Source organism: Oryzias latipes, chromosome 15 (genome assembly GCF_002234675.1).
Source record: "Oryzias latipes chromosome 15, ASM223467v1".
In the NCBI taxonomy this organism is placed as follows: domain Eukaryota; kingdom Metazoa; phylum Chordata; class Actinopteri; order Beloniformes; family Adrianichthyidae; genus Oryzias; species Oryzias latipes.
Window position 1 is genome coordinate 21,220,275 of NC_019873.2, and position 24,547 is coordinate 21,244,821.

At 39.6% G+C, this 24,547-nt stretch overlaps 2 protein-coding genes and 1 long non-coding RNA gene across 32 annotated transcripts in view; all 3 read right to left on the reverse strand.

Annotated features, from left to right (window-relative positions):
• LOC101174692 (calcium-activated potassium channel subunit alpha-1) overlaps positions 1 to 9,443 on the reverse strand; it is a 159,094-nt gene extending 149,651 nt beyond the window's left edge. For 7 of the 26 annotated variants that reach the window (XM_020709536.2, XM_020709535.2, XM_020709533.2 and 4 more), the window contains exon 1: positions 8,105 to 9,265. In XM_020709536.2, coding sequence (XP_020565195.1) covers positions 8,105 to 8,404 — 300 coding nt within the window. In that variant the 5' untranslated portion in view covers positions 8,405 to 9,265. Of the gene's footprint in view, positions 1 to 8,104 lie in introns of all 26 variants that reach the window. The other 19 variants (XM_020709517.2, XM_020709521.2, XM_020709520.2 and 16 more) reach the window with 11 other exon arrangements.
• A 2,048-nt stretch (positions 9,444 to 11,491) lies between these two features.
• On the reverse strand, positions 11,492 to 12,361 carry LOC110016474. The gene is made up of 2 exons (XR_002291765.1): positions 11,749 to 12,361; positions 11,492 to 11,652 (listed from the first exon to the last, which is right to left on the reverse strand). It is a non-coding gene; the product is annotated as an uncharacterized LOC110016474 (long non-coding RNA).
• A 1,319-nt stretch (positions 12,362 to 13,680) lies between these two features.
• The window catches only part of LOC101174943 (disks large homolog 5), a 39,031-nt gene continuing 28,164 nt past the window's right edge, over positions 13,681 to 24,547 (reverse strand). For 2 of the 5 annotated variants that reach the window (XM_023963098.1, XM_023963100.1), the window contains 16 exons: positions 23,393 to 23,526; positions 23,191 to 23,280; positions 22,836 to 23,004; positions 22,237 to 22,314; positions 21,236 to 21,398; positions 20,857 to 20,990; positions 19,555 to 19,719; positions 19,278 to 19,461; positions 18,550 to 18,698; positions 17,420 to 17,590; positions 17,103 to 17,293; positions 16,864 to 17,007; positions 16,494 to 16,621; positions 16,182 to 16,291; positions 15,809 to 15,918; positions 13,681 to 15,731 (listed from right to left, as the gene is read on the reverse strand). In XM_023963098.1, coding sequence (XP_023818866.1) covers positions 15,628 to 15,731; positions 15,809 to 15,918; positions 16,182 to 16,291; positions 16,494 to 16,621; positions 16,864 to 17,007; positions 17,103 to 17,293; positions 17,420 to 17,590; positions 18,550 to 18,698; positions 19,278 to 19,461; positions 19,555 to 19,719; positions 20,857 to 20,990; positions 21,236 to 21,398; positions 22,237 to 22,314; positions 22,836 to 23,004; positions 23,191 to 23,280; positions 23,393 to 23,526 — 2,224 coding nt within the window. In that variant the 3' untranslated portion in view covers positions 13,681 to 15,627. The remainder of the gene's footprint in view (positions 15,732 to 15,808; positions 15,919 to 16,181; positions 16,292 to 16,493; positions 16,622 to 16,863; positions 17,008 to 17,102; positions 17,294 to 17,419; positions 17,591 to 18,549; positions 18,699 to 19,277; positions 19,462 to 19,554; positions 19,720 to 20,856; positions 20,991 to 21,235; positions 21,399 to 22,236; positions 22,315 to 22,835; positions 23,005 to 23,190; positions 23,281 to 23,392; positions 23,527 to 24,547) is intronic. The other 3 variants (XM_023963102.1, XM_023963101.1, XM_023963099.1) reach the window with 2 other exon arrangements.

Sequence of the window (24,547 nt, forward strand, 5' to 3'; positions counted from 1 at the left end):
AGACTACGAAAAGTGTTAATTCACAAACACAAACATTTGCTGCAGTGCTAAATAGTGGATATTGGCACGATTGCTGTGGTGGAAACTGCTTACTCATTTATTTGTGGACAGCCTCAACAACCACATACAAACAAACATCTGACCATGAAGGAGTCCATTTACAATTTCCTAGCAAACCTTTTAAACCATATTTCATAAAACACCACAATACTTTTAACACAATATGCATGCAGTAAGTTCATCTTTGATTAGTAGGACGGAGAGAAAAATACTGCTGATCAGTTGCCAATTACATGAGTATACAGAAGCTGAATATAGTTTTTCCACCACAATCCATTTAGAAATGAGCAAACTGAGAAGTGTCAGATCATTCCTTGTTTGCTGTGCTCTGCGTTTTATTTTTTGGTCGTTACTCAGGCTGCCACAAATATAGCACTAGAAGAAAGCCAAGTCTTGGTGCATGAAAATCAATAACAATCTTTGGTTATGGCAAATGCACTGTGATGATTTAAAGTTCAAAAAGGCTGCTGCATTTATTAGAAGCAACTATGAAACACACTTTGAAAACGAAATGTCAACAGACAGGACAAAATACAGCCTTTGTGCCTAATGCATCACCCCCCTCTGTAAAAGAAATCAATCGTGATTCTTATGTGTATTTAGATAAATATATTACTAGAGTGTAAAATATGTATATTACGTGTGCTTTAAACATCAATACTTAGGTTACTGATGTTTTTGCAACAGTTTTCTCCCACCACCTCTGTGTTTTGACTATGTTATCACAGATATGTTTCGTGCTCCTGATGTCCTAAATACTCGACCTGTGATTCGCCAAGCAGCACTCCTCCTTCCAGTCACATCAAATGAGCAAAATGTCCAATACTCTAAACCTAGTACAAAAAAAGTAATATTAGAAATATTACAAGACCCCTCTGCATTACTGTGGACAAATTAAAAAATATATTTAAAAAAAGAGGTAATAGTTCAAAAAATGTTTCATTTCTATTTTTTCTGACGTCCACGTTTAAATCTAGCCCCGTTTTCTTGAAAACAGTTTAAATTACGTTCGCACCGCCCTCTACAACACACCTTCAACGGCCACTTCCATTAAAATGTCTACGTCAACGACTGTTTCTGGAATCCTGGTAACTCTTGTGCTATCTTAGAAGACCTCACCCTTTCATTGACGTGTTCTCCCTACCATGACAAAGGTGGATAAAGGTGGAAAGATTTCATGTAATCCATGGACACCAGTGAAGATCACAAATCATTGAAGACAAAAGGTTCAGCGCACTGTCTAGATGACCCAACTCCCAATATTAAAGTGTCTAGGATAGCACAAGGGTTGAAAAAACTCTAATGTTCATGTAGGGCTGCACGATATGAGGAAAACTTGTGATATGCGATATTGGTGATTAATATTGAGATAACGATATAACTTGCAGTATATAAACAAAGAGCAAAACAACTAAAAACATCATTCACATTTCATTGCAACAGTTTAAATATTATACTCCAAATGACCCTCGTAGGTGAACATCTAACATAATAGGGCTTCATCTGATTGGTCAACAACGTGAAGGGGTCCATCCGATTGGTCAAATGCAAAAAGGGATTTATTTGATTCGTTAAATGTTTCAAGTTGCCTTAAGATTGTTTTAGCACATTGGAGGTAACCATTTATTGCAATTTTCACTGTCTTTTGCAATATACATATTGCACAGCTTGATATTGTGATAACGATAAATTTGCTGTATATTGTGCAGGCCTAATGTGTAGCTACGCAAGTTTCTACAACCGTCTTCAAGCTGTAAGTTCAAAACGTGCAGCCATTGATGCCGTGTTGAAAGTTAAACCAGGTTGAACTTTGATCAACCATGGACTCGGATTTGGTGGAGACTTATGGATGGTGTCCCTTTTGATTCACAGAAGTACCAACCATTTGAAAATTGATCAAGGAGGAGAAGTTAGTAATTGTGCCCAGCCAGAAGTACTTCATATATCAGAACAGATATATGTGCTAGTAAACATTAGAGAGAGAAAAAGAGGTAGAAGCCCCTCCCTGCTTGTCCAGTGTGAACACCATAGGCTAAATGCATGTTTAAGAACCCGTGTTTAGTATGTTCTTGAGCGCGCATCACATGCCCAGACTGCTGAGGATGAAATTCTCTTGGTAAATTTTAACTAACTTCACTTTTGCTAGATTTAGTGTCACTACAAAGTTATATCATCAACTACAGGACTGGGTAGCACACAACTGATTTGTCTGGATTTTCAAATGTGTTTATTTTCTCTAAGCTTTAAACTTTTATCAAAAGATCATCAAAAAACATAAATACTGATTTCTCTGGAAAATTGTTGTTGTGTAGCCTGTGTACAAAGAAAAACCTCATGTCCAACCTGAAAGGAGATGAAGATGAGGCTGAGGCTGCTCAGCACGGCACCTGCAGCTGAATAGAGGTGGATTTATGTTGGTGTGTCTCTCACAGACATTTGGAGCTTGGATTAAAATGCATGACAGTCCAGTCTGCCCTGTGCAACAGATGTTTGCTGTCAGGACCGAACCCTCTTCCTGTGATAAGACTGGCGCTTTGCTGGTGCATCACTGCTTCCCTGTCTGCCCTTCCAGAAACAGAGCTTTGGACAGGTTTTTCTGACACCTCCAGATCCTGCTGTTAGTGATCTCCATATTTTATGTAGAGGCAGTAGAATCTTGCAGCTAACAGAAGAATGAGGATAAATCCTGAATGGAGAGCAAAACAGTTTAAACAAAACCTATTGTTAACCAAATAAGTCCATCAGCAAAAACAATGAAATACTACACACAAAAAACTTGAGTGGAACAGATTTTCTAAAATGCAGAGGACCCTCTAATCTTTTCTCATTTTCTATTCCCAACATCAAACCTGTCTGTGTCATTGTTTCTCCAAACACAGATGCAAGGACAACACTCAAGGTCAGAGGCAGAAGACAAAGTGACAGAAATAAAACAAAATGAGACTTCTTTAACCAGAGTTATTAAATATTGACTGTATTTTTTGTATTGTTTTTAGGAGATCCTGCTGTGTTTTGGTCACCAGAGCATCACAAACAATTACGTTTTCTTTTACATTCCCTGTAGTATCAAAGATTTAATAGGCTTTAACCCAAGAAACTCATTTTTAAATAATAAAGTTGTTTTAGAAATGTACATGATTATACCTAAATCTATCAAATTGTCATTTTAAACAAATAAAATTAGTAATTTTGTGAATACATTTGACAATTGCAGATGTTTGCATTATAATAATATACAACAGTTTAATAGAATTGGAGTATGTGTCATTTTATCAAACAAAAACAATAACAATAATATTAGTGATGGTAAAATATAAAATTATTACATATATTTTTAAGAATAAACTATTTTTATCGTTTGCAATGTACAAAACACAACAAACCTAGAATAACAACACACAACATTCATTTTTCTGTCATCTTTTCATCGTTTTATGCCACGAGGGACAGCAGATGCTTAAAAACCCCTATGAAGGTTAAAAAGCATCATTGCTCCAGCAAGTCAACGCTCTCCTTGCTCCTCAGGTGTACTTTAGGGACAGAGAGAACATTCACATGATATAGTACATGAGGAGATAAAACTGGAAAATTCAATGTTTTTTTCTTTCGTTGATGTTCATGAAAGGCATTTCTTGTCATAAAATATACTTAATTAATTGCCCTTTTGGAGAAACTTTAAGTTGTCATGTTTTTTTTCTCTTAAAATGACAGAAACTGTGTTTATGAAATAAATGAAAATATCAAAATAATCATAGCTAAGTATTTTCTTCTTTTTGAATGTGTTGTTTCTTGTTCCAGCTGAGGTTTTCCTCTCTTTTTTTTTTTGCAATGTTTTTGTTTTTCACAGGGAGATGGTGCCATTCATGTCTCAACAGAAACTGGAGCCACAAAGCCTACACACTCCTCCACATGCAACTCTCGTAACAAAAGCGTCACATAAGAACTCCTGGAGGTGGTATAATGCAGAGTGGTTAACTAAACCATTAAATAACAGAGTGTAAGAAAAGCAGCACAAAAAAAAGTGGAAAAGAAATGTAATTTTATACATACCGGTACTTAATTTTGGCCACACTTTACAAATAGGAACAAAGATTTATAATAATATTCTGTCTAATACTAGAGTGATGCAGCGGAAGTTAAGCACAAAAGGATAGAGGATAACCAGAACACAACCCACTCATGAACCCTTGGAAACCCCTCACATTACAGTTTCCACCTGTGCTTCTTTGCCCCCCAATTCCAGGTTCCTAGAATTGCCACAAAAAGCTATCAGCACCTCCTGCTCAAAAGCAAATCCTGTTTCTTATTCATGCCAAGTTAGCTTAGTGCACTAGTCATCCACACACAGATCCAGTTTCCTCGTCCTAATACTCCTAACAGGCCATTTCCCTCTGCAGCAAAGTGTCAAGCCCACCAAAGTCACCTGGCAGCGTGACTTTGCCCTCCACGCTTTAACACAAAAAGATGAGAGTGAGCCTTTTATTATTTTCTCAGAGTTATGGTTTAAAGTGAAGGAGGACATGTTTAATGATCAGAGTTTAACCAAAATAACCCAAGTTGGGTTGTATTTAACCCAACTCTGAGGTTTAAGGGACTAGCATTTTCTCTGGGTAATTTTAACTCAGGCAAAAAAAAAAAAACTCAAGAGAAAAACAAACTTGGTAAAAATAAAACCACTACAACCCAAAAAATTACTGTTACTATAAAAATGAATTGGTCAGGAATTATGAGGGCGGGGCAAACTAGAGGTTCAAATTATGGAAGTCTTGCGACTTCGGTTAAACTTTATATTTCGCTCACAAATTGTTAGGTCCAGTGGAAGGATGCTGCAGGGCGGTTACTAGCAAGAAGACAGTTAAGAAGGTAAGTCAATAAGTGCTTATGACATATAGACTGTGGAGAAAAAAGTGAGAAAAGAATTTGTATCACGTTATAAAGTTGTTTTAAGGAGCCTGAATTCCTCCGATCACATTTCAATGAGTTGCTGGTTCTCATCGTTATGGCTATGGCTATATTTTAAGAGATTTCCATTAAGGAACTACAAGGTAGCTTTTAAGATGATGTCACAGCAGCGCCAAGTGCATCGCACAGTGAGACCTAGAAAAGCATGTAAGAAGCGTTTCAGCTGTGTTAAAATAAAAGTTCTAACAGGTAAGGAGTATGACCCTTTTTTCCTCTTTGGTAACGTGACAGTTGTTGCTTTGCATTTGTCTGCGGCTCATCAGTTACTACATTCCTACTCTGTTGACTTCACGTGACCACTGGCTACAGTGGGAGCGAACCGAAGCTCATTCCGACTAAAACCAAACCGAGACCACCTCCAAAAATGGATCTGAGAGCGGTTTCTGGTCCCGGACCAGGGTCCACTTGGGTGTATTCAGACTGAAAATTTGTTCCGGATTATCAGGGGAAACGAAACCTGGTACACTAAAGGCGCATCGAATGTGTTCAGTCTAAATACACTCTAAAGTGAAAGAGGGAGGACTGTAATACATTTTTCAAAAGAAAAGCCCCATGTTTTCAAGTATTTTTTTAGAAAAAATAGCAGTTGCTTCTCTTTAGCAAGACCGGTCAGCTGATATAGGTGAATTAAAGTAACTGAGACCGAGGCCATAAAGAAAACTTTATGAAATTGGGTAAGATTAAAACTATTTGCCGCAATCAGTTCAGTCTGGGGGTAAGGGGAAGGGGGCTACGTACATTAAAGAAAAGGAATATTATGATTCATTAGCTGATGTTCAGAATATTGCAGCAGGGAGACGCACTAGCTGCAATAACCTCTGCTCATTTGACATTGAATCACATAAAAGAGGGAAAAACGATTTTGCACCAAACTATAATTTATATTAAGCTAATGTTTATGTTATTGTTAAACATCTGTATTTATTACATGGGGTTTTATTTCTGTCAAATTATTTCTCGATTTTTAAATGAATAAATATATTTGACAACCTTGATTCATTAACCCCTTGACGCCTATTGATGTAAATATGCATCTAACCACTTCAGGTTTAAATGACCTTAACTTAGCATCCACTTAAAAGCAAAAACATAAATAATTTTTTTTTTCATTGCTGGAAATAAATTTAGGTGTCAAGGGATTAAAAAAACAGTGTCTAACAGAACAAAAACGTAGCACCCAAAGAGACGTCACTTCTACGCCTATAATCTAAAAAAGGGGAAAATTGGTAAAAATAAATAAAACATAAAACAACTAGTGTAACATCAATTCGTGTCTTCTTTGTCTTCAAAAAACAATAAAACAAAGGCTAGAGTAAAACTTCTAAAAAAGAAATATAAACCATAGTTGGGTTTTTTTTAGCGTTAAATCAAACAAAACAGAAGCGTTTAAAATAAATCAAGCAGTGGGAATTTGTCTAACAAGGCACTTTCATGTTAAATGAATTCTTACCCGACTACACTGACAAGATGAAAATTGTCCCGCATCCTTAAACCAATCGTTTGCTTTATTTGCTTTCCCATGGAGTGAGTGTTCAGGTGTAAAAATTAGAGAGCTGCAACAGAAATCCTAAAACATCTAGCATGAAGGTAAATCCCAGTTACTGTCAGTTATCATGTCAAAAGTCAAAGCCAACTAAAGAACATTGTGTCAAAGCAGCATGCTGCTGCCATTTCTCCTTGACAAAACCTGACAGCTATAACCTGAGATATTTCTCAGTCTTCCTGTTTTTTTTAATCAAATAATGTCAAATAAAGGAAGTAAGCAGCCTGTCCATCCAGGGAACCACTTGCTCTAGAAAGTGAGTCATGGATGAACCACAACCAAATCAGCCGTGATTCAACCACTGCAAGCAAAGTAGCAGCCAGTCCCCCTCATTATCTTATTGCTGTTGGTCGTGCACACGCAGGACAATGTCTTCCCCATCAGTCACTTCAGATGTAGAAATCTGTGGATGGAAATTATTTATTTAACTGGGAGGGGTGAATAGTGGGGATTTAGGTAGGTAGAATGTGTGTGTGTGTTTGGGGGGGGGGGGGGGGGGGTCTAGGTGTGTTGAGAGTTTGGGTGTCGTATTGCTTTGAGCCCCTAAAAGGCATAGATAACTATGGAATCAGGATTTGTTTATCTATTCATATCTGTTCATATCTGTGTCTCATGAGTTTTAAGTTGAAAGCTCTTATTGACACTACCTTCTGCATTTACCCACCTTGGGACCGGCACTTGGTTCTTTTTTTGTTTTGAAAAGTGAGTTTTCGCATGTAATTTTCTAAATACGAGCGGCCGGTCCTGTCCTTGTTTCTTTGCCACATGAACTCAGAGGAAGGGTTAGGGTTAGGTGAATACATGCGACCAACAACAATATTTTCTAGCCTTGGACGCACTTAAAATATGTGTGGGCAAAGGAGCAATGTGCACTAATTTCCATCCGTTTTTGTGCTTATTGTACAGAAATGCATGTGAATAACGTCAGCCTTTGGGTTTATTTTTTGTCATTTCTCTTTCTTTAGATTGTGTATTTTTGTGGGCTATCACAAGCTTTTTTAAGAATTGCAAACATGACAAAAATAATATTTTAAATAAAATCTTGAGCCCCTTAAATTTATTTGCTACGCCCCTGGGCATTAAATCTCGGCCCATCTTGGCCGTTGGCACCCTGGCTTTAGCCATAATCTGTGCGTTTCATGAGGAAGAGGAAATTCTTATTTTTGGAAAACTTATTATTAATAACTTGGCCTTTGGCCTTCCGCTCTGCTGTTCTCATTTCCCACCTTTCTGCCCCCTCCTCGCCCCCACATCTAAAATGTTCTAGTTCTGCAACTGGGAGAAATTGATACTTAGAGTGATGTGAAACTGTGAAGATCTGGAAGTTTGGTGCTGGTGTGACGTAAGGATATATTCAAATTTGCTGAAGATAAAGAACAAAAACAGGTGAATGCAACAAGCTTGCTTCATGAATCAAACTGAGAAAACAGAGCAGGACCTTCAGAGGGAGCTTCACATCAGTTGTATCCAAACATTTATCATCTAATCAAACCGCATTCATTCATGTAGAATAGAAAGAGGGAGGGGATTGGACAGTACCTTTTTTTTAATGTTGCAGTGGCAGCAGACAGTCCACAAGTATTTTAGGGTCCTCCATAACAGGATAATGAAGAGACCCCCAAAAAACGTCACCATGGAGGAAGCGAGGAATGCCCACCACATGCGCTGTCCATTATGGTCGCAGGGCACCTCGGAGGAGTACGGGATGACAAACCGTTCCATGTTTTCCATCTTGGATATTAGGATTGAAGAGTCCTGGTCGAGCTTGTTATTGATACTGCTTGTCCTCATAGAGCTGTCGCTTCCATGGGGAACCGTGCCATCCGCCTCAGCTAGCATTGAGGAGCCTTGGAGAGCCTGTGCCAGCGTCCCCAGCCCCACTCACCAGCCATTTTGCTTAATAAAAAAAAAGAAAGGGAAAAATAGAAGAATAAAATAAAGAAAGGATTCCCTTCTTTGCTGTAGATTGAGATCACCAACCAGATCAAGTCCCTATGTGTTTCAGAAGATTACAACAATCGATTGTTTTAGGATAAATACGAGACGCCGCAGGCGCAAATCTTGCCCAAAATCGCGTCTCTCGTGGAGAGGGGCATAGAAATCCGCAATAATGACGAGTCCTGTGGCTTCATTCTGAAGGGCTCTCCGCGTCTTTGCCGCTGTGCGCCATGGCAGACACCGTGTCCAGGCTGCTTCGATCATGTAAACAAGTGGAGATTGTTGCAGCCCGTCAGCGGCGACCTCTCTAGCCGTCTTCCATTCAGGGATCCGGTCGATGATCCGCGACTTTTCTTCTGGACGCTTTCAGGTGCGCAACAAAAGCGATGGTTAAGAGGAGGGGAGAGTTTGATTCAGAGTTCTCTCGCGGCGAGAAGACTACATATTCTCACGGGGGTTTTCGTTGTCAGTTCTGCGTGAATAGTGCAGGCGCTCGGGTGGATGTCGCTGCCTCCATTCGGTTCCCTGCAGCCCTGGCACGGACTGAGCGGCCAGCTGAGCGCGCCTGTCAGATCCGCTCCAGAGAAGAGCGGGGAGATTTACAGGTAGGAGGGCGGAGCGACGCGCTAATAATAAAGATGGACAGAATGCAGCGAGTCGGAGACGATGTTTATTCCGAGGAGCGACCGCTTTCTGCCGCTTGGTTGTGGAAATGGAAGAGTTGCGCCTTTGCGTCTTGATTGCGCGCCAGTGACGCACGTCGCAAAGATGAGCGCGCTTCGAAAAGAGGCGTTATCGATCAGTCATACATTTGAGACCCACTCCCACGCAGGATTCTTTCACAAACACTTTACCTGCGTTCATATATGGAGTCTCATCAAGGACAGTGCTGCCTTTTAGCTGCGGCTGGTCATAGAGAAATGAAGAATGGCCCTCTTCCTGGCCGGATATAGGCAATTGACGGGAGGGGCGGCGGGTGGCCCCTTAAAACCCCCCCCCCCCCCCCCCCCCAAAATGTGATGGCTTGCAAAAGTCCAGTTAACTAAAAAAGAAAAGTACAAAAAATACAATAAATGAATGAGTAAATCAATACATACATAAAAAGGACATGAGGATATATAGACAAACAAATGAAGTAATGGACAGGCATAAAAGAAAAGAAAATGCCCATTTAATGCTGAGAGCTTTCTGTTTACATGCTCTTCCATAAGCCAAAGAAATAGAGAAATACAAAATCTAAAAATAAAAATCTGAAAGAAAAAATAAAAAGACCCTTAACAGGGTACAAACCAGTGTCATGCTTGTGCCTGTCCCAAGCCCGGAAAAATACAGAGGGTAGTGTCAGGAAGAGGATTCAACATAAAACATAATCGATGATGATGATATGAAGGTAGCAAACAGTGTGTTCTACCTGCTGCATCAGGGCCAGGCCCAATTTTCATTTAGACAAATTGAGGCCCCTCCCAGTGCATTCCAGTAAAACACTCTTAGTTCAGTCACATGTGTAGATTGGTGCTGATTGTGAGGAATGACTAGATATTAGAGGTATCACGATTAACAATTAATTAATGAATCAGTTTATATTCCTATGATCCAAAAGGATCAATCTGTCTGAGGCAACTTGTTAATCAAATCGACCTATATTATGAAATTGTTTCAAAATGAAATAAATCCATTATATCAATTTTGAAAAATACATTTAGATGTCGGTTTATTTCATTATGACATAAAAACGAGCAAGTGTGGATACAGCAGACAACACACATAAGATGGCAAAAAAAAGATCAACCATCATTACAGTCTAATGTGTGGAAACACTTTGAATTTTGCAAAAACACGTGACCATTCAGTGTGGTAAAATGTTCTAATAATGTTCCGTTTGGATTATTTTGATGTGGAAAAACCACAGTGGGCTGAACTTTATGAAACTAAAATGTAATGTCGATTTTAGGTGAGTGAATCAGATCGTTAAAAATGAACCAAAATCCACTATGAATCGTGTCAGCAACCACTAATTATAATATGAATCAAACTGTTGTTAAAATGAATCGTTACACCTCTAATACATTTAGACAAATGAAGGCCCTTCCCAGTTCATTACACTAAAACACTCTTGACTAACTATTAGGCCAAAAACAGGTGTAGATTGGTGACGATAGTGAGGAATGACTAGATAATTTATTGCTACGTGCAGGACGCAATCAAGCAGGCAGTTGCAACAGATATTGAGAAACAACTAGCTGGAGGCCATGAATAACCACTGACCCCAAGAGGATCAGGTGCCTAGGCACCTGTGCCACAGGCTTTGCTTTTCTTCAAGGTTATTTGCAATAAAGTTCCATTAATATATCCCCCCCAGAGAGTTTCATAATGTTTAATTTAAGCGACAGTGCCATTAAAGCAATTTTTTTCCTGCATTCTGTGATTAACAGGGAGATTAGGAATCAGCAGGCCTCTCCTCTCAAATGAATAAGAGGTGTAGAGTTATGACACTGGATCTCAAGTGCAGATCATTTCTAAAAAGTAAACAAGAATCCGGGTTGTAATTCATTAGTGCTTCAATAAAAATCAAACGTAGCCTGGTGTCATTTAAACTTAGGAGAGACGGAGCTGTAAACCGGTGAAGACAAGCCAATCTGTGTATTATGGCTTCCAAGAGTTATGACTCAATGTACATGCATGCTACCCAGATTGTATGCAGTGACAGTTTATTTTGCAAAAATCTCGTAATTTCTGACAGTGCAGGGATGCCACCATCTGATATGCAAGAGTTCAAGAAGCAGGACTGAGCTTGGAGGTTGTCCTCCTGTTGGCAATATGAGACAACTGTTATTAAATTAAAGCCCCAAATGTCAAAGGGAAGAGGAAACCAACAAGGAAATTGCTTTGTGCCACAGCAAAGCAGAAAACCTACAACCCTAAAGTGAGTGAATCTGTTCAACATTAAGTCATGACAAAATCTTTTTTGCCATTTATTTATTTTTTTTAAAGGGGAGGATATAAATTAGTTATCCCCTATGGAAGGCCAGCTGCTGGGTGAGTGATGCCTGTCAGGCAGCAGAGGCAGAGGCAGAGAGTTGCAGCTTTGACAGATGAGGAGATAAGCATGAGAGCAGTCAGCTGGTAATCCTGCAGGACATCCGGAGATGCTAGACGGGGCAGAATCAGAAGGACAAACATACAAATCTGCCCCATCAAGCTGAAAGATGGCTGGAAAAAAAAAAAAAAAGAACACAATTCTTTACCTCAACAAGGATTCCAGACGTGAGCAGAGAAAGGCCATGACTTCCAAGTGAGGACCATAAAGATCCTCCCACTGTCAGACTTGAGACCTCTCGAGTTCAGTTGAGCTGTCAACAGCTGTCTTGAAACATACACCCCGGCTGAAGCGCTTGAGACCCCGCCCATGTCTAAAAACAGGCAAGAGGGGACTTGGAGGACAGAAGGAAGTGGGCCACGGAAGACCTTCACATGCACAGCACATCACATTTAGCGGGTAATTGGAGAGCAAAATCTTACATCTCCTTCTCCAGAGAATGTAAAGTAATACCAGAAGAGGAATCCTTTTCCCCCTTGTGCTTGAGTTCCAAGCATTGTTTGGAATGAGTATTTTTGAGACACTGGGTGCTTTCTTGCCCCATTGAACACGAGTGACGCCTGGAGGGACGTGGTTCTGCCGGACATTATTGGCCACAGGACCATGTGACTCCAGATGAGGTGCCCAGAGGAATTAACCTCAAGCTAGAGGCGTTTAATCAACCAGCAAGTTCCAGTGGAGCTACGGGTTGTCCAGTTAGATGGAAAACAAGGCAAACAATGATGCACAAATATCCGTTTTTAGACTTTTGGCTTGTGCCTTTCTTCAAAGTTCTCATTCATTCAATATACTGTAAATGACAGGCATCTTAGGAATGTAACATGTTTTATTTCATATCTTAATATTTAATAGAAAAAACATTCAAATATAAAGCATTTCCTCAAGATAATTTGTTTATTTTGGCAAAAACCCCAAAGAGGAATTGATATTTGTTCAATTTTTTCTGTGCAGTTTAGTTCAAGACTGTAAGACAAATAGATCTTGTTCTAAACACCAGAAAAATCACTGTGTAAAAATTAAGGAGACAATTTCAAATATATTCCCTTTTACAGCCCAGAATGTTTATGAACCTCTTTAGACCTGCCGTCCACAAGTGTGGGCATCACATTTTGGATTTTTATTGTCCCTGTAGTTAAGTATGATTACGTGGTTACATGTTTAGAGGGTTTGTTGAAATATTAGCCCAGGTTTTAAGAGGTTAATATGAATAATTTTATTTTAAATTGGTAAAAATAAAAAAAATAACAGATTTCTATCCTTTTGAGCAACAAAGTTCTCAGTGGTCTTAATTATGACTTTTTTTTTTTGCTCAAAAATGTTTTTTAACTGTTGTTTTCTAGGACATTTTTTGCAGAGCGGCAGTTCATTGGGAATTCACCATCAAGTTGTGGGGAGTAAACCTGCCCTAGACATGTACACGTTGATGCTTGGAATGGAGCGGCGCAGGAAGCTCGTTTCTCGCCCTAGTAGCTTCTATACGTCAAACTTGGAAGGTTTTATTAATGGCCCTTGTTGCCTCTGCTCCTGCCTCACAAAAATTTGAATAAAGAAATACTTTGAAATGTAATTATCTTAATTATCTTTATACGTGTCCTCCATCATCAGAAAAATGCCACAAGTACACAATTTTCAAAGAGGATCTTTAAAATAACCTCTCTTTTTAGCTTTTCAGTACTTTGTAAACTTTAAGCTTGTTCGGCGTGACAATACTTGCCTTTTTGAGTTAAGAAAGAATCCACAACACGATTTGTGACTCATCCTCCTTATTCCGAGGCAAGGCCACCTCTTTCTCTTGGTGAGATGCAGGCGGATACTGCCACACTTGCTTATCTAATTTCACCAATTGATGGCTTTTCATCAGCCACTGGCTGCTGCTGTCAGTGAAAAGATCCAACTTCTAATCTTTTCGCTGTGAAGGACAATGTTGTACTTGGCGTGATCACACGCTTTTCATTTTCCCTTCGTCCTTTTTAACAAGCTTGATTAGGAAAAACAAAAACAGCAAGTAAAAATGTAATAGTTTATCAAGGGCAAAAACCAGGGGAAAAAAGAGAAATACACATAGAAATCGAGAAATAAATGTTGTGATACAGAAAAATGAGTTTTATTCTCATGTTAATGTCAACATACAAATCACATTCTTTAGAAAATAAAAAGAAACGTTTATTTCCGTACCTGACATCTAGACTCTTTAAAGACCATTTTTCTAGAAATACAAGCATGTAATGCTGCATACTTCATCATTACACTAAGTATTCAGATAAACAGCAATGTTGCAGTTTACCGGTTTACTTTTTTTTAAGCCAAATAATCAAAATTGTGGACAAATTTTCATTGGAAAAACTGTGCAAGAATAGATCCCTTTTTTTCATAATTCAAATAAGAAGTGATCCTTTTTACTCGGTTAGAATAAAAGGCCATTAATGAAATGTAAGGAACTGATGTGATACATAAAAACATTTAGTAATTACAGTAGAAACTATAGTACCTATTCATATTCTGCTGGAAAAAACAGACAAGCGTATAAGGTTCACAGAGAAACAAGTGCAAAATAAAAGGATAAAGTTGCCTTAGTGTATTTTGGCACATTAAGATATACAGGATATGGTTTAGAGGAAGGGCAGCATTTTTTTTAAAAGTTTTTCATTAATATTTTTGTTTCCTGTATTATAAAAATATGAAACAGCAATAAAGAGAGTCACTAACACTTAAATGGAACAAAGGAAAAATGCTTGAAGGTGTTACCCTGCAAATTGTGTGTCTTATTTGTACATCAATAGGTGACTGACAACCAACTACAATTAAAAAATAATAATAAAAGCATGTAAATACCTGCTACAACATGAGTTGAAAACCAGACATACCTAGGCATATAACCTAGTAAAAATACATTTAATATGTAGCCATATATCTTTTTTTTCCTGGTTTATCTACATACTGTATATGGTTTTATTTCATAATTGATAAATATATGTTAAAGAGATTGACTGATAGTAACACAGTGGTCTGTCTAGCCCTGGAGTGCGTTCTGAGAAGTGAACCTGCTAGTCAGTGCTTCTGCTGACTCCTCAAGTCTCTCCAGTCCCATGTGCTCAAGACTGCACCTTCAAATTGGCTGCAAAAATAATTGAATGCAGAGTGTCTAAGTCCTGGTCCTCTGAAGCCACTGGCCTGCATGATTTACCCATTTCCCTGCAACAGCACACTGCATTGAGATGCACCAGGTGTGCAAGGAAACATGAACAACATCCTAGGAGAGCAGGAAATGAGAAACGCGGATCCAAGTCTAGAACGGGAGAAAACTTTAAATGGTACGTTCTATTGCAGAGACCCAAAGGCTGGTTTCAGATCAGGTTTCTTCTCCAAAGGCACTTCTGAAAGGCCCTTTAACCGTCCACTCACCCAGCTGCTACAGATGCATAGAGCCAGCGACGGCTGCTGGCATGCGGCTTCAGCCAGACCACAGCTACATTTGAGGAGGTTTGATGGACTTTAGGGACAAAACGCCACAAGTCTGATCCAGACAGATGCTAACAACCATGATCCATTTTGTCATTCTAGTTCCATAAAGTTAAAAGTAAAAAATAAAAAGTTGTCAGTCATTACATGGATGCATACTTGCAAAAAAATAATAATTCAATTAGTTTACAAAGGTTACTGAACTTCATTAGTGTTGAGGTTTATGAAGGGGAAGCAGACACGCATTCAAGCTAATATTGAACATCAATTCAGGCTTAAATTGAGGCTGTAAACAGACGCTTACAATGCAGCATTACAAATACCCCACCAGAAATCCTTAAGGAAGACTGAACTTGAACGTTGATATTCAGTGCTACTAACCGCTCTGGAGTTTGTCAGAAATAAAAAGAGGCTCTGGTAACAAACCATACCAATATTTCTAAACTAGCAATTTGCACAACTAGCCCATTGTAGTGTAATAGCGCAAAAAAAAAAAAAAATTAAAAATAAAATAAAATTTAGGGAATGGAGAGGAGACACAGCTCACTGTAGTGGCAGCCTGTTCCCTCTAGGGGCAGCCAAGTGGAGTCCACAGGACTTTACTTTGTTCTTGATCAACTATAGTGATGATCTGAGTGCAAATGTACGGGAGGGTGCCGCCTTGGACAATACCTGAAGAGAGAAAATGACTTGATGGTGAATCTTTATTGCATAAAAACGCATTTTTCTGTACATAAAAGTTCTTAAACCTGTGAAAAATTTGCTGTACTCTTGCTCTATTTTCTGCGCACACTCAAACTGCTCCTTGGAATGTTTTTGAGACACTTTGTCTCGCAGATAAATTGGATCTTTCTGCTCCCTGCAAACAATCAAACAAAAAGAAAAAACATTAATAACTTGCCCAACTGAGCTTATTGACTTCAAAATAGCAGAGGCCCCTTAATGCAGTTTTTGCATCCGATTGCCTTTCATTAGGCTTTTAGTCACCCAAAGATCAAAACACTTTGCAAAGGTGTAATTACGAGTGTAAAAAACATCAACCACAAACGGCTTTACACTGAAAAAGAACAGGGAAGCTGCGTTTTCCCATCAGATCTGTTCTGGAACAGGATCACATCTTACTTGATCTGTTTGGCGTTTTTGTAGCGGATGAAGACGACAATGGGGTAAATCTGAACGCTGTGGAGTCTTTCGATGGCGTGCGGGGCAATCTCAAGCAGACAGTGGCAGCCCTGGGACCGAAAAAAGAAAACTATTTTTTAGAAAAAAAATCTTTAAAACTATTCAAATCTGATACAGTGAAATGAAAAGCTGTTCAACATTTGCACCACTGAAAGGCTGAAGGCTTATCGGAGGCAGACGCAGAGGCCACTTCAGTCCACCTGATAAAATCTGATGGGGAAAAAAAAAAAAGCAAACACAAAAAGGCGCTACCTTATCTGTTATTTCTTTTATAGAAGCGACAGTTGTCACGTCAAAATGTCCACTTCTTCGCTTGTAGTCAATAAAGAGGCAATCTTTGACGCCGCGCTCTATAGCTTGCTGCGATGCCTTCATTACCTCTGCAGACAGAAAGGTGGATGCATAGACAGATACTTTGTCATTGTCACATGAACAGTGAAATTTAAAAAGGCTTTTAGATAAAATGCATCATTCATATAAAAAAGGAGAGAATAGAATAGAATGTACACAAGCTTATTAAACTAATTCAATAATTTTAAGTTTATTTTCAGTTCTAAGTTTACTTTTGATGCAAAATAGCCATTGGAATGTTGGAAAAAATAAAACATGGAGGTGTATTCACCAAGTACACATCTGCAGAACTTCCCAGGAGATTCTTTCATCAGCATCTCTTTCACAGGGTCACTGAGAGGCCCAAGAATGAGCACTGGTCGGGGAGAGGTGCACTCCACTTTCTGGACTCGCTGGTAAGCCAGGCTGATACAGTCTGACCAAGAAAAGAAGCAGATCAATCAAATGTCCAGAGCAGTCAGCCAATTCAAGCTTCATATGGTCTTAACACAAACACCGAAGCCTCCTCACCGTCAAAGAAAGGGATGGAGTCGGTGCTGATGGTGTCCAAAGCCACCGTCTCCTTGCTGTCTTTGGAGCTGCTTCGTTTGTGTTTCTGTTTCCTCCTGAAAAAGGACCTGCGGGCTGCTGCAGAGAGCGCCTTACTGGAATCTTCTTTCATTTCTGTCACACTGTGTCTGCGGTAAAACTCTTGGTCCATCCTACAGCACACAAACCAAAGACAATGGCTTAAACCGAGTGGAGTCGTAGTCTAAGACATCAGTGCAGAACGATTCTTGCTTCCAAGAGAAAAGCAACTTTGTACTTCTTGTGCTTCTTCCACTCACATGTATTTGCTGGGGATTTGTCCTCTCTGGATCTTCTGTGCGTTCTCATCCAGCTGCCAGGCCATCCATGTTCCAAAGCTGCCCTTTGGCAGAGACTCGTCCACATACAGGATGTCATCTTTCTTGAAATTGAGGTCCCCCTCAGCCTCCCCAAATCTGTCGTAAAGTGCTCTGATGGAGGAGAGACAAATTCAGAGAAGGACTCGAGAGGAGCAAAGCAAATTCAAACCTTAAAGTATGAAACTGATTTAAAAAAAAAAAAAAAAGGATTTGTGAGCCAACGAAGGCATCAAAGGAGCAACGCTGGGAATCAGCAAACTTTAAGGCTTATGAGGAGATGAAATATTTATTTTTCTGACTATAAGTCACTCCAAAGTTGAAATGGCAGCAGCCAATAACTGCATTATAAAAATTCATATATAAGTCTTACTTTTGAGAGAAATTTATTAAACAAAAAAACAAGAAGAAGAATGTTGTTTTGGAACTACTCTGCTAAGCCTGGCGTAAGACTGAGCGGTGCTTCTTCAGAAGCAAATATTGATACACACGCCTACGCTTCCCTCTAAAGGTTGTTGATATTTATATTTAAAAAAAAAAAAAGTTGGTACCCAAACCAAATTATAAAAAAAGGTGAATTCTAATCCAAAAAATACGATAATTAAAATCAATTTATCGACAGCGTAGGCCTCAGTTATGCCTGAACGCCCCATCCGTGACAGCAAAACATCAAGTGCACTTCCAGCAGATGACATCAGGTGCTTGTTTCGCCTATATGAAAACAGACGAGTGCAGCAGCTGTGACAACAGGCAGCAAATAAGAGCCCATGCTGGAACCTAATTTCCCTATTAAATAAAATCACCTTCTAATGACATGGAAAACCCTCGAGAATAGAATGGATTAGAAAACCTAAATTAGTGGTGTGAAACCATGGCTGCAGCACCAAAGTGGATCTGGAACATACTTGGTTTGACCACAAAGGGTCCGGCTTATCTTAGGCGCTCTGAGTAACGGGGCTTAGGGATAAAGCTGCAATCGGAAAAATTCTTTTTATAGGGCTCCGCTGGAGAAAACGCAGACTGTTACTCTTTGTGGGACTAAGAAAAGGGGCTCAATCGAAATATGGACAAACCTAACGTAAAAGCCATCCCCCGGGACATCTTTGATCATGCTGAAGTCATCAGGCCGATGCTGCACCTTGAAGGTGACGGTCTCTGCTGGCTTCAGCATCTCCACATACACCTCCTCTGCTGTTTTATTCTTCATATTCACCAAGTTATACTGGAAAGAAAGAGGAGAAAAGGAATTGTTACAAGAGAAGAAACTAGAAAAATATGAGCCAAAACTAATAAATAAAGCAAACAGGGACAGCAAGTGAAATGTGACGAATGTTTACACGAGAAATCATTTCCCCTGACTGTGAAAGCTGCCTTTGCTCCAAGCTTTCAGCAGCAGAAAGTGTTGCAGTATTGATTCGGGTCGTGTACCGGTACTTGGAAGGAAAATGTGAGGAGGAGATTGAAAGACAGATTGATGTTGTGCCTTGTGATGACAGAGCTGCAGGCCAATTCGGACAGCGGACTCTCGCAGAAGCAAGGAGGAACATGGCGAGAAAAGTTTATCGTGAATTTGGATTGTTGTACAAAGTGAGGATGTGTATCGACCAGAAATAGATCAATAAAAAGAAAAGAAAAACAATCATATGAGGTAAGATGGCTGCATTTTTGTGGGCATTGAATTAATTCAGCTTAACTCCTAGTAGCTGAAAAGAACCGACATAGTGTGGCTTTAAATAAAAAACAAACAAATGTATTTTTATCTTTTTGGTCATGCATGAAATTAGTTTTTCAGAGCTCATACTTCCAAAATGAGATCTCCAGCGAGAAGCCCCTCAGAGCCTCTGGCAGGACTGTCTTCATCCACACTCTCTATGTAAACACCCCGCAGATTACCCCCACACAGCGTGACTCCCACTTCCACCCCAGGCCGGTGCACCGTAACCAGACGGGGCTCAGCCACTTTCCTGCTGCCCTCTGATGGCATTCTGAAAGAAGAATGAAAGGAAAGCAGCTGGTTATGCTGAGGCATTCTTAAAACAATCTATCCAGGACAGCACCTTGTTGTTCGTGTACATTACCTGATGAAATTGTGGGGGCTGGTAGTGGGTGTGGTCTGCTTGGAGGAAGGGGTGAGTGTTCCCTCGTCCTGCTCACTGAGGGTATCAATGGTGGAGTGATTGTCAGGCGTAGCGGCACCGCTGCCCTGGGGGGTTGACTGATTGCTGACCGGCTCCAGGCGAGAGCTACAAGACAAAAATACTGATTAAAAAAAACAAACAGAACACAAATCCATAGTATATTAATGGCAACTGACTAAAAATCTTCAGAGCCTGATCATTTTTTCCTCACTTTTCATCTCTTTCAGCTTTCAGTGAGCAGTCTGAAACAAACATCGCAACTCTATAAGGTCATGTAAATTATTTACATCAGAACGTAAGTACTTCTGTGTTCTAAAAACTGTCTAAACCGGTTTGTGTAAACATGTTTCATACTTCTATTTCTCTAGACCGAGAGCGAAACATACAAACAGAGACAATATTTGCTATTTTTGACTGTGAACTGATTGATCTGCAATTGATATGTAAAACTCTTGATAAAATACGAGTAATAGAATACCTTTGTATTTTTTTGGCTGTGACATTGACCATTTTTTATATATTTTAACAGTTTTTTATAAAGGTTCACTATACATCGGGGGGCAGAGCAGGGGGGCTTGGTGGTCCCTCAGGAAAAGGCCTTGCCCCCTCCCCAAGTTACCTATATTGATATCATTATTGACAAAGATTTCAGCACTGCAAAAATATCAGTTAACCTGAAATTAACATAAAATAAAATGTGTTTTCATTTGCCACCTTTAAAAAAATCTCCCCAAAAACCTCCCCACCCAAAAAGAACTATAGGAAAAAGAACTTGTTTCGTTTGGAGAGTTGTTGGACTCTTGTTGGAAAACTTTACTGAATTTTAAAAAATTCAACTTGTTTTGATGCTGTGCAGCAAAACTGTACTTTTTCTGGAAGTTCAGCCTCTTATTTCTTGTTAGTAACCATCAATGCCTTTTACATGGCAATGCAGGCTTAAAAAATAAAAAAAGAATAAATCAATTCATTCTGATTTGCTGGTAAAACCCATCAAAAGCAATTTTCTAAAAAATAAAAAATAAAAAGAAAGAGTGAATTTTTCACATGAGGGAGCCCACCTTGCCTCTGGTGGTAGGCGGGCGCCTGTGGCAGCGGAGCGGCCACCAGTGTGTGAATGTGTGTGTGACTGTGTGAATGGGTCTGTGACTGCGCTTTGTCCTTGTAGGTAGAAAAGCGCTATATAAGTATACGCCATTTGAGCGACATTCAGAATAAAAACCCACACTTGCAGTGGGCCTCTACCTGGAGCGAGAGTGGTTGCCCAGCTGGTACATGTGGGGGTTGTACTGAGCCATAATGGTGATGGTGTCACACTGCTGGCCAATGATGAGGCGCGCCTGCTGTTCTGTAGCGTTCCTCAAGTTGATGCCGTTGAACTAATTAAAGGTGAGGAAATGTGATCAGGAGGAAAGCTTTGGGAACAAGAACTCCTTCAGTTCTACAGAGACATTACTTCACTGAACTTCACTCAGTACTACAACACTGGAACTATCCAGCTAAAATAATTTATCACTAGTAGAAAAATTAGCAAGACTTTCTACCTCGCATGCATATGCAATATGTTACCTTTTACATTTCTCACATCGATGTTTGATTTCTAACAACAGTCGGTTGTTCTTACCTCTAGCAGCTGGTCTCCATACTCCAACCCGGCCTGGTGGGCAATGCTACCACCAGTGACTTTAGAAACAAAGATTCCACCGTTCTCCCCACTGACAATGGAGATGCCAAGAGGCTCTGCACCCTTGTGCACTATGACGTTGCGTGGTTCCTCCAGGTATGGTCTATTGGATGAGAAAAGGACGGGCATGAATTGACAATAGTTTAAGACAAAAACAACCTCAAAGGTGCCAAAAAACACAAGTGGGGTCCAAATACATTTGGACTTTTTTTTTTTTTTTTTTTTTTTTACACACATCTAAGGGGTAATTTTGCAAAAAGTATGTCAAATAAGTATTTGATGTAGCTACTAAAATAAGTAAAAGTTTATTACTTTTGGGTTAGAAACTACTATAGGTTTAATCAAGTCTGAATGAACTTTGTGCGTTCTCATAACAAAATGGCTTTGGACATGCCTTCTAATTTCACCAAGGCAGACAAAGTAAATGAACTGCAGCCTGGGACGAGGGTAAATAAAGTGGCAGTGTACAAATAGGACCATGACCCAGAAGCTGGATGTTGAATAGTAATTGCATTGCATAACAAAAACACTCAAAAGGAAGAGGGTGTCTTAGCTATAGGCATTAAAAAAATAAAACATGCATACTCTCCATGTCTTCAGTGAGGGTGAAAGGGACATGCACTGAGATTCTAATGGGTTTTCTAACATGGAAGGGACACTTATGAGGGCAAAAGAGTGGAGTATCAAAATTCAGGTGTGGGTAATCAAGACTTACACCACATAAACTACTACATGCAGACATTTCTAAACAAAAGCACTCTTAAATGTTGGTAAATGAAAGATTTGATTCTTTTTTTCCATCCAACATTGAGCAGGTAAACGTCACAGAGTAATGCTGCTTTCACATTTTTTTTTCTTGTTTTTACATCGGTGTGAAAAAGGTGAACTCTGGGAAGGGTGGGGGCATTCCCTGGTTGGTATCACAGGAAGCAATGACAAACCTGAGGCTCCTGAGAGAGGAGAACCTCGGCCTTGCAGCCAGAGGAATCCTTAGAAAAGAGCGATTACGGTAAAGAGATCTGAAAGCGGAGGGTTGCAAAGAGGCAGGAGGAAGATAAGGAGAAGAATGGGGGACATGTAACATACAGAGACAGTAACAGAGTCAATGCCTGAGACACATCTAGAAAACAACATGGAATGTTAGAGCGATTCTACTGGACTTTGAAGTGATACAAATCTAATTTTAGATTGAGGAAAAATCCATAAAATTATTAATATGTCGAATTACATCTTCATTTGGGTTTCAGTGAGGAACTGCACATCTGGCCATTGTATCCTGTTACCAAGCAACAGCTTTGAAAAAAAGGGCAGCAAAGATCCCAGAGGGTATTTAACAACCATGATGTAAATTGAAATATATTTATAGATGGATATATCTTCATTGCCGATTATTGACAAACCATGTGTTACTGTTCTGTACTACCACAAACATGAGAATCAATGGTTTTAATTAAAAACAAAGACACACAAAAGCACCAACACATGAATCCGTTAGTCAGATGCAGTTAGTTTGTCAAATAAACAAAAACTTCAGTTGTACCGGTCTTTCCTGCGCTCCCCTATTGGCACAGGACTGACTGAGATCCGGGGTAAAGTGGAAACCGAGCCCTGTGATTGGCTGCTGGCAAACGAGGAAGTCTCCAGATTAAGAGGAGATTGAGGAGGCGTGATGAGACTCGGACTGCTGCACTCTGAGTGTGAGAGGGAGCCTTGATTTGAAAAAGGAAGAAGCACAAAGCGACAAATTTAGGGTTTCAAACTGAAACTGTATTTAAACATTTAAATCATATAGTATTTAGAATTTTTGAGACACGTGAATGATTGTAAAAGATCAGTCACTGCCAATCATAAATCAAAAACCAAAAAAAAAGGCCAGATGGATGAGCAGAGTATACCTCTGTCCGAGCCCAGCATGGAGCGTGGGTAGCGTGGAGTGGAGGGGATTTTGATCCTCTCTGTGCGGTATTGAACATTACTGGAGGAACCTGGGAAGAAGATGCAAGAATGACAGCCCTGAAAGGGTTTGAAGGGAGAGACAGGGGCACCGAGTCTGTGGCCCTTCATTTGCCTGTGTGGGTGCGTGCGTGTCAGACTGACCGAGCCGTGCACTGGAGGGCAGTGAGTTTGTACCGTGAGAAGCTCTGCTGCTGCGGGACGACGAGCTTTCAGAGAAGTCGCCAGCGCGCTTCTGCTGGCTCAGGTCCAAACTCAGTCGGCCCTGGTGCTGCGGGCTGCAGGGAAAAGACACCTTAACATTTCACATTTAGCTCCATATAAAACTTCATCACTCAGCTGCTACAGAAATCTTGCTAAAATCAATATTTACATGCAAAAGATAGGGATTTTAAACGGTTTTAACATTTTAAATATTTAGTGACATAATTTTTTTTTTTATGTAAGAGTGAGTAGTTTTCACTGCGAAAAAAGAATCTTAAAGGGCCAGTTGTTCAAAAAGTTTAATCTGGATCAAAATGATCCGGATTTGGAAATCAGATTTTTTCCTCTGTAATCCTTCTTACTTTTATGCCGTTTTTTCAAAGCAACATTGGACTGGATCACCCTGATCCAGATATACAGTTTACAAGATTACCAAATCCAGATTACCTGTGCTCTAAATGGGACAACACATCACAACACGGGCTACCAGCTATGTAAAGAACAGGTAGAAGAGCCAACCTGGGGTCACTGTAAGAGTTTGTTATTCTGAGACAAAACACAAAAATAACAAACATCCACTTCCATTCATAATTTCCTTTATGACCCCTCATCTGAAAACAAATATACATTAACAAATACATTGTGGATATTTTGAAAACGTCTTAAATAAAATGGCTAAATGTCTGATAGTTAAGAAAATAAAGAATGTTCAGGGAGTTTTTTTTATCTGAGGAGGAGATACCAGCATTTCCAAGCTCTGCTTTTAGGAGGCGGATCTGCAGTTTTGCTTTGGTTGTTTTTACTTTACTGAATATCTTAATTGGTAGCCTATGTCTACTGTATCTACTTCATCCCTGTTACAACGGTTACACAAGTCAAGTGCAAAATATAAATACAAGTATAAACACTAAATGAAACAAATGTATTATTTGACCAATTTTAAAGTTTTTCTACATTTCCCTCCTGGAATCCACCTCTAAATCCTACCCCCTGTTGGGATCAGGATAATCCAGTTTTTTTGGATCAAAGTTATCCAAATCCTCCTGACAAATTTTGAACAACACAAACTGAAGGTTTGATCCAGATTATAACTAG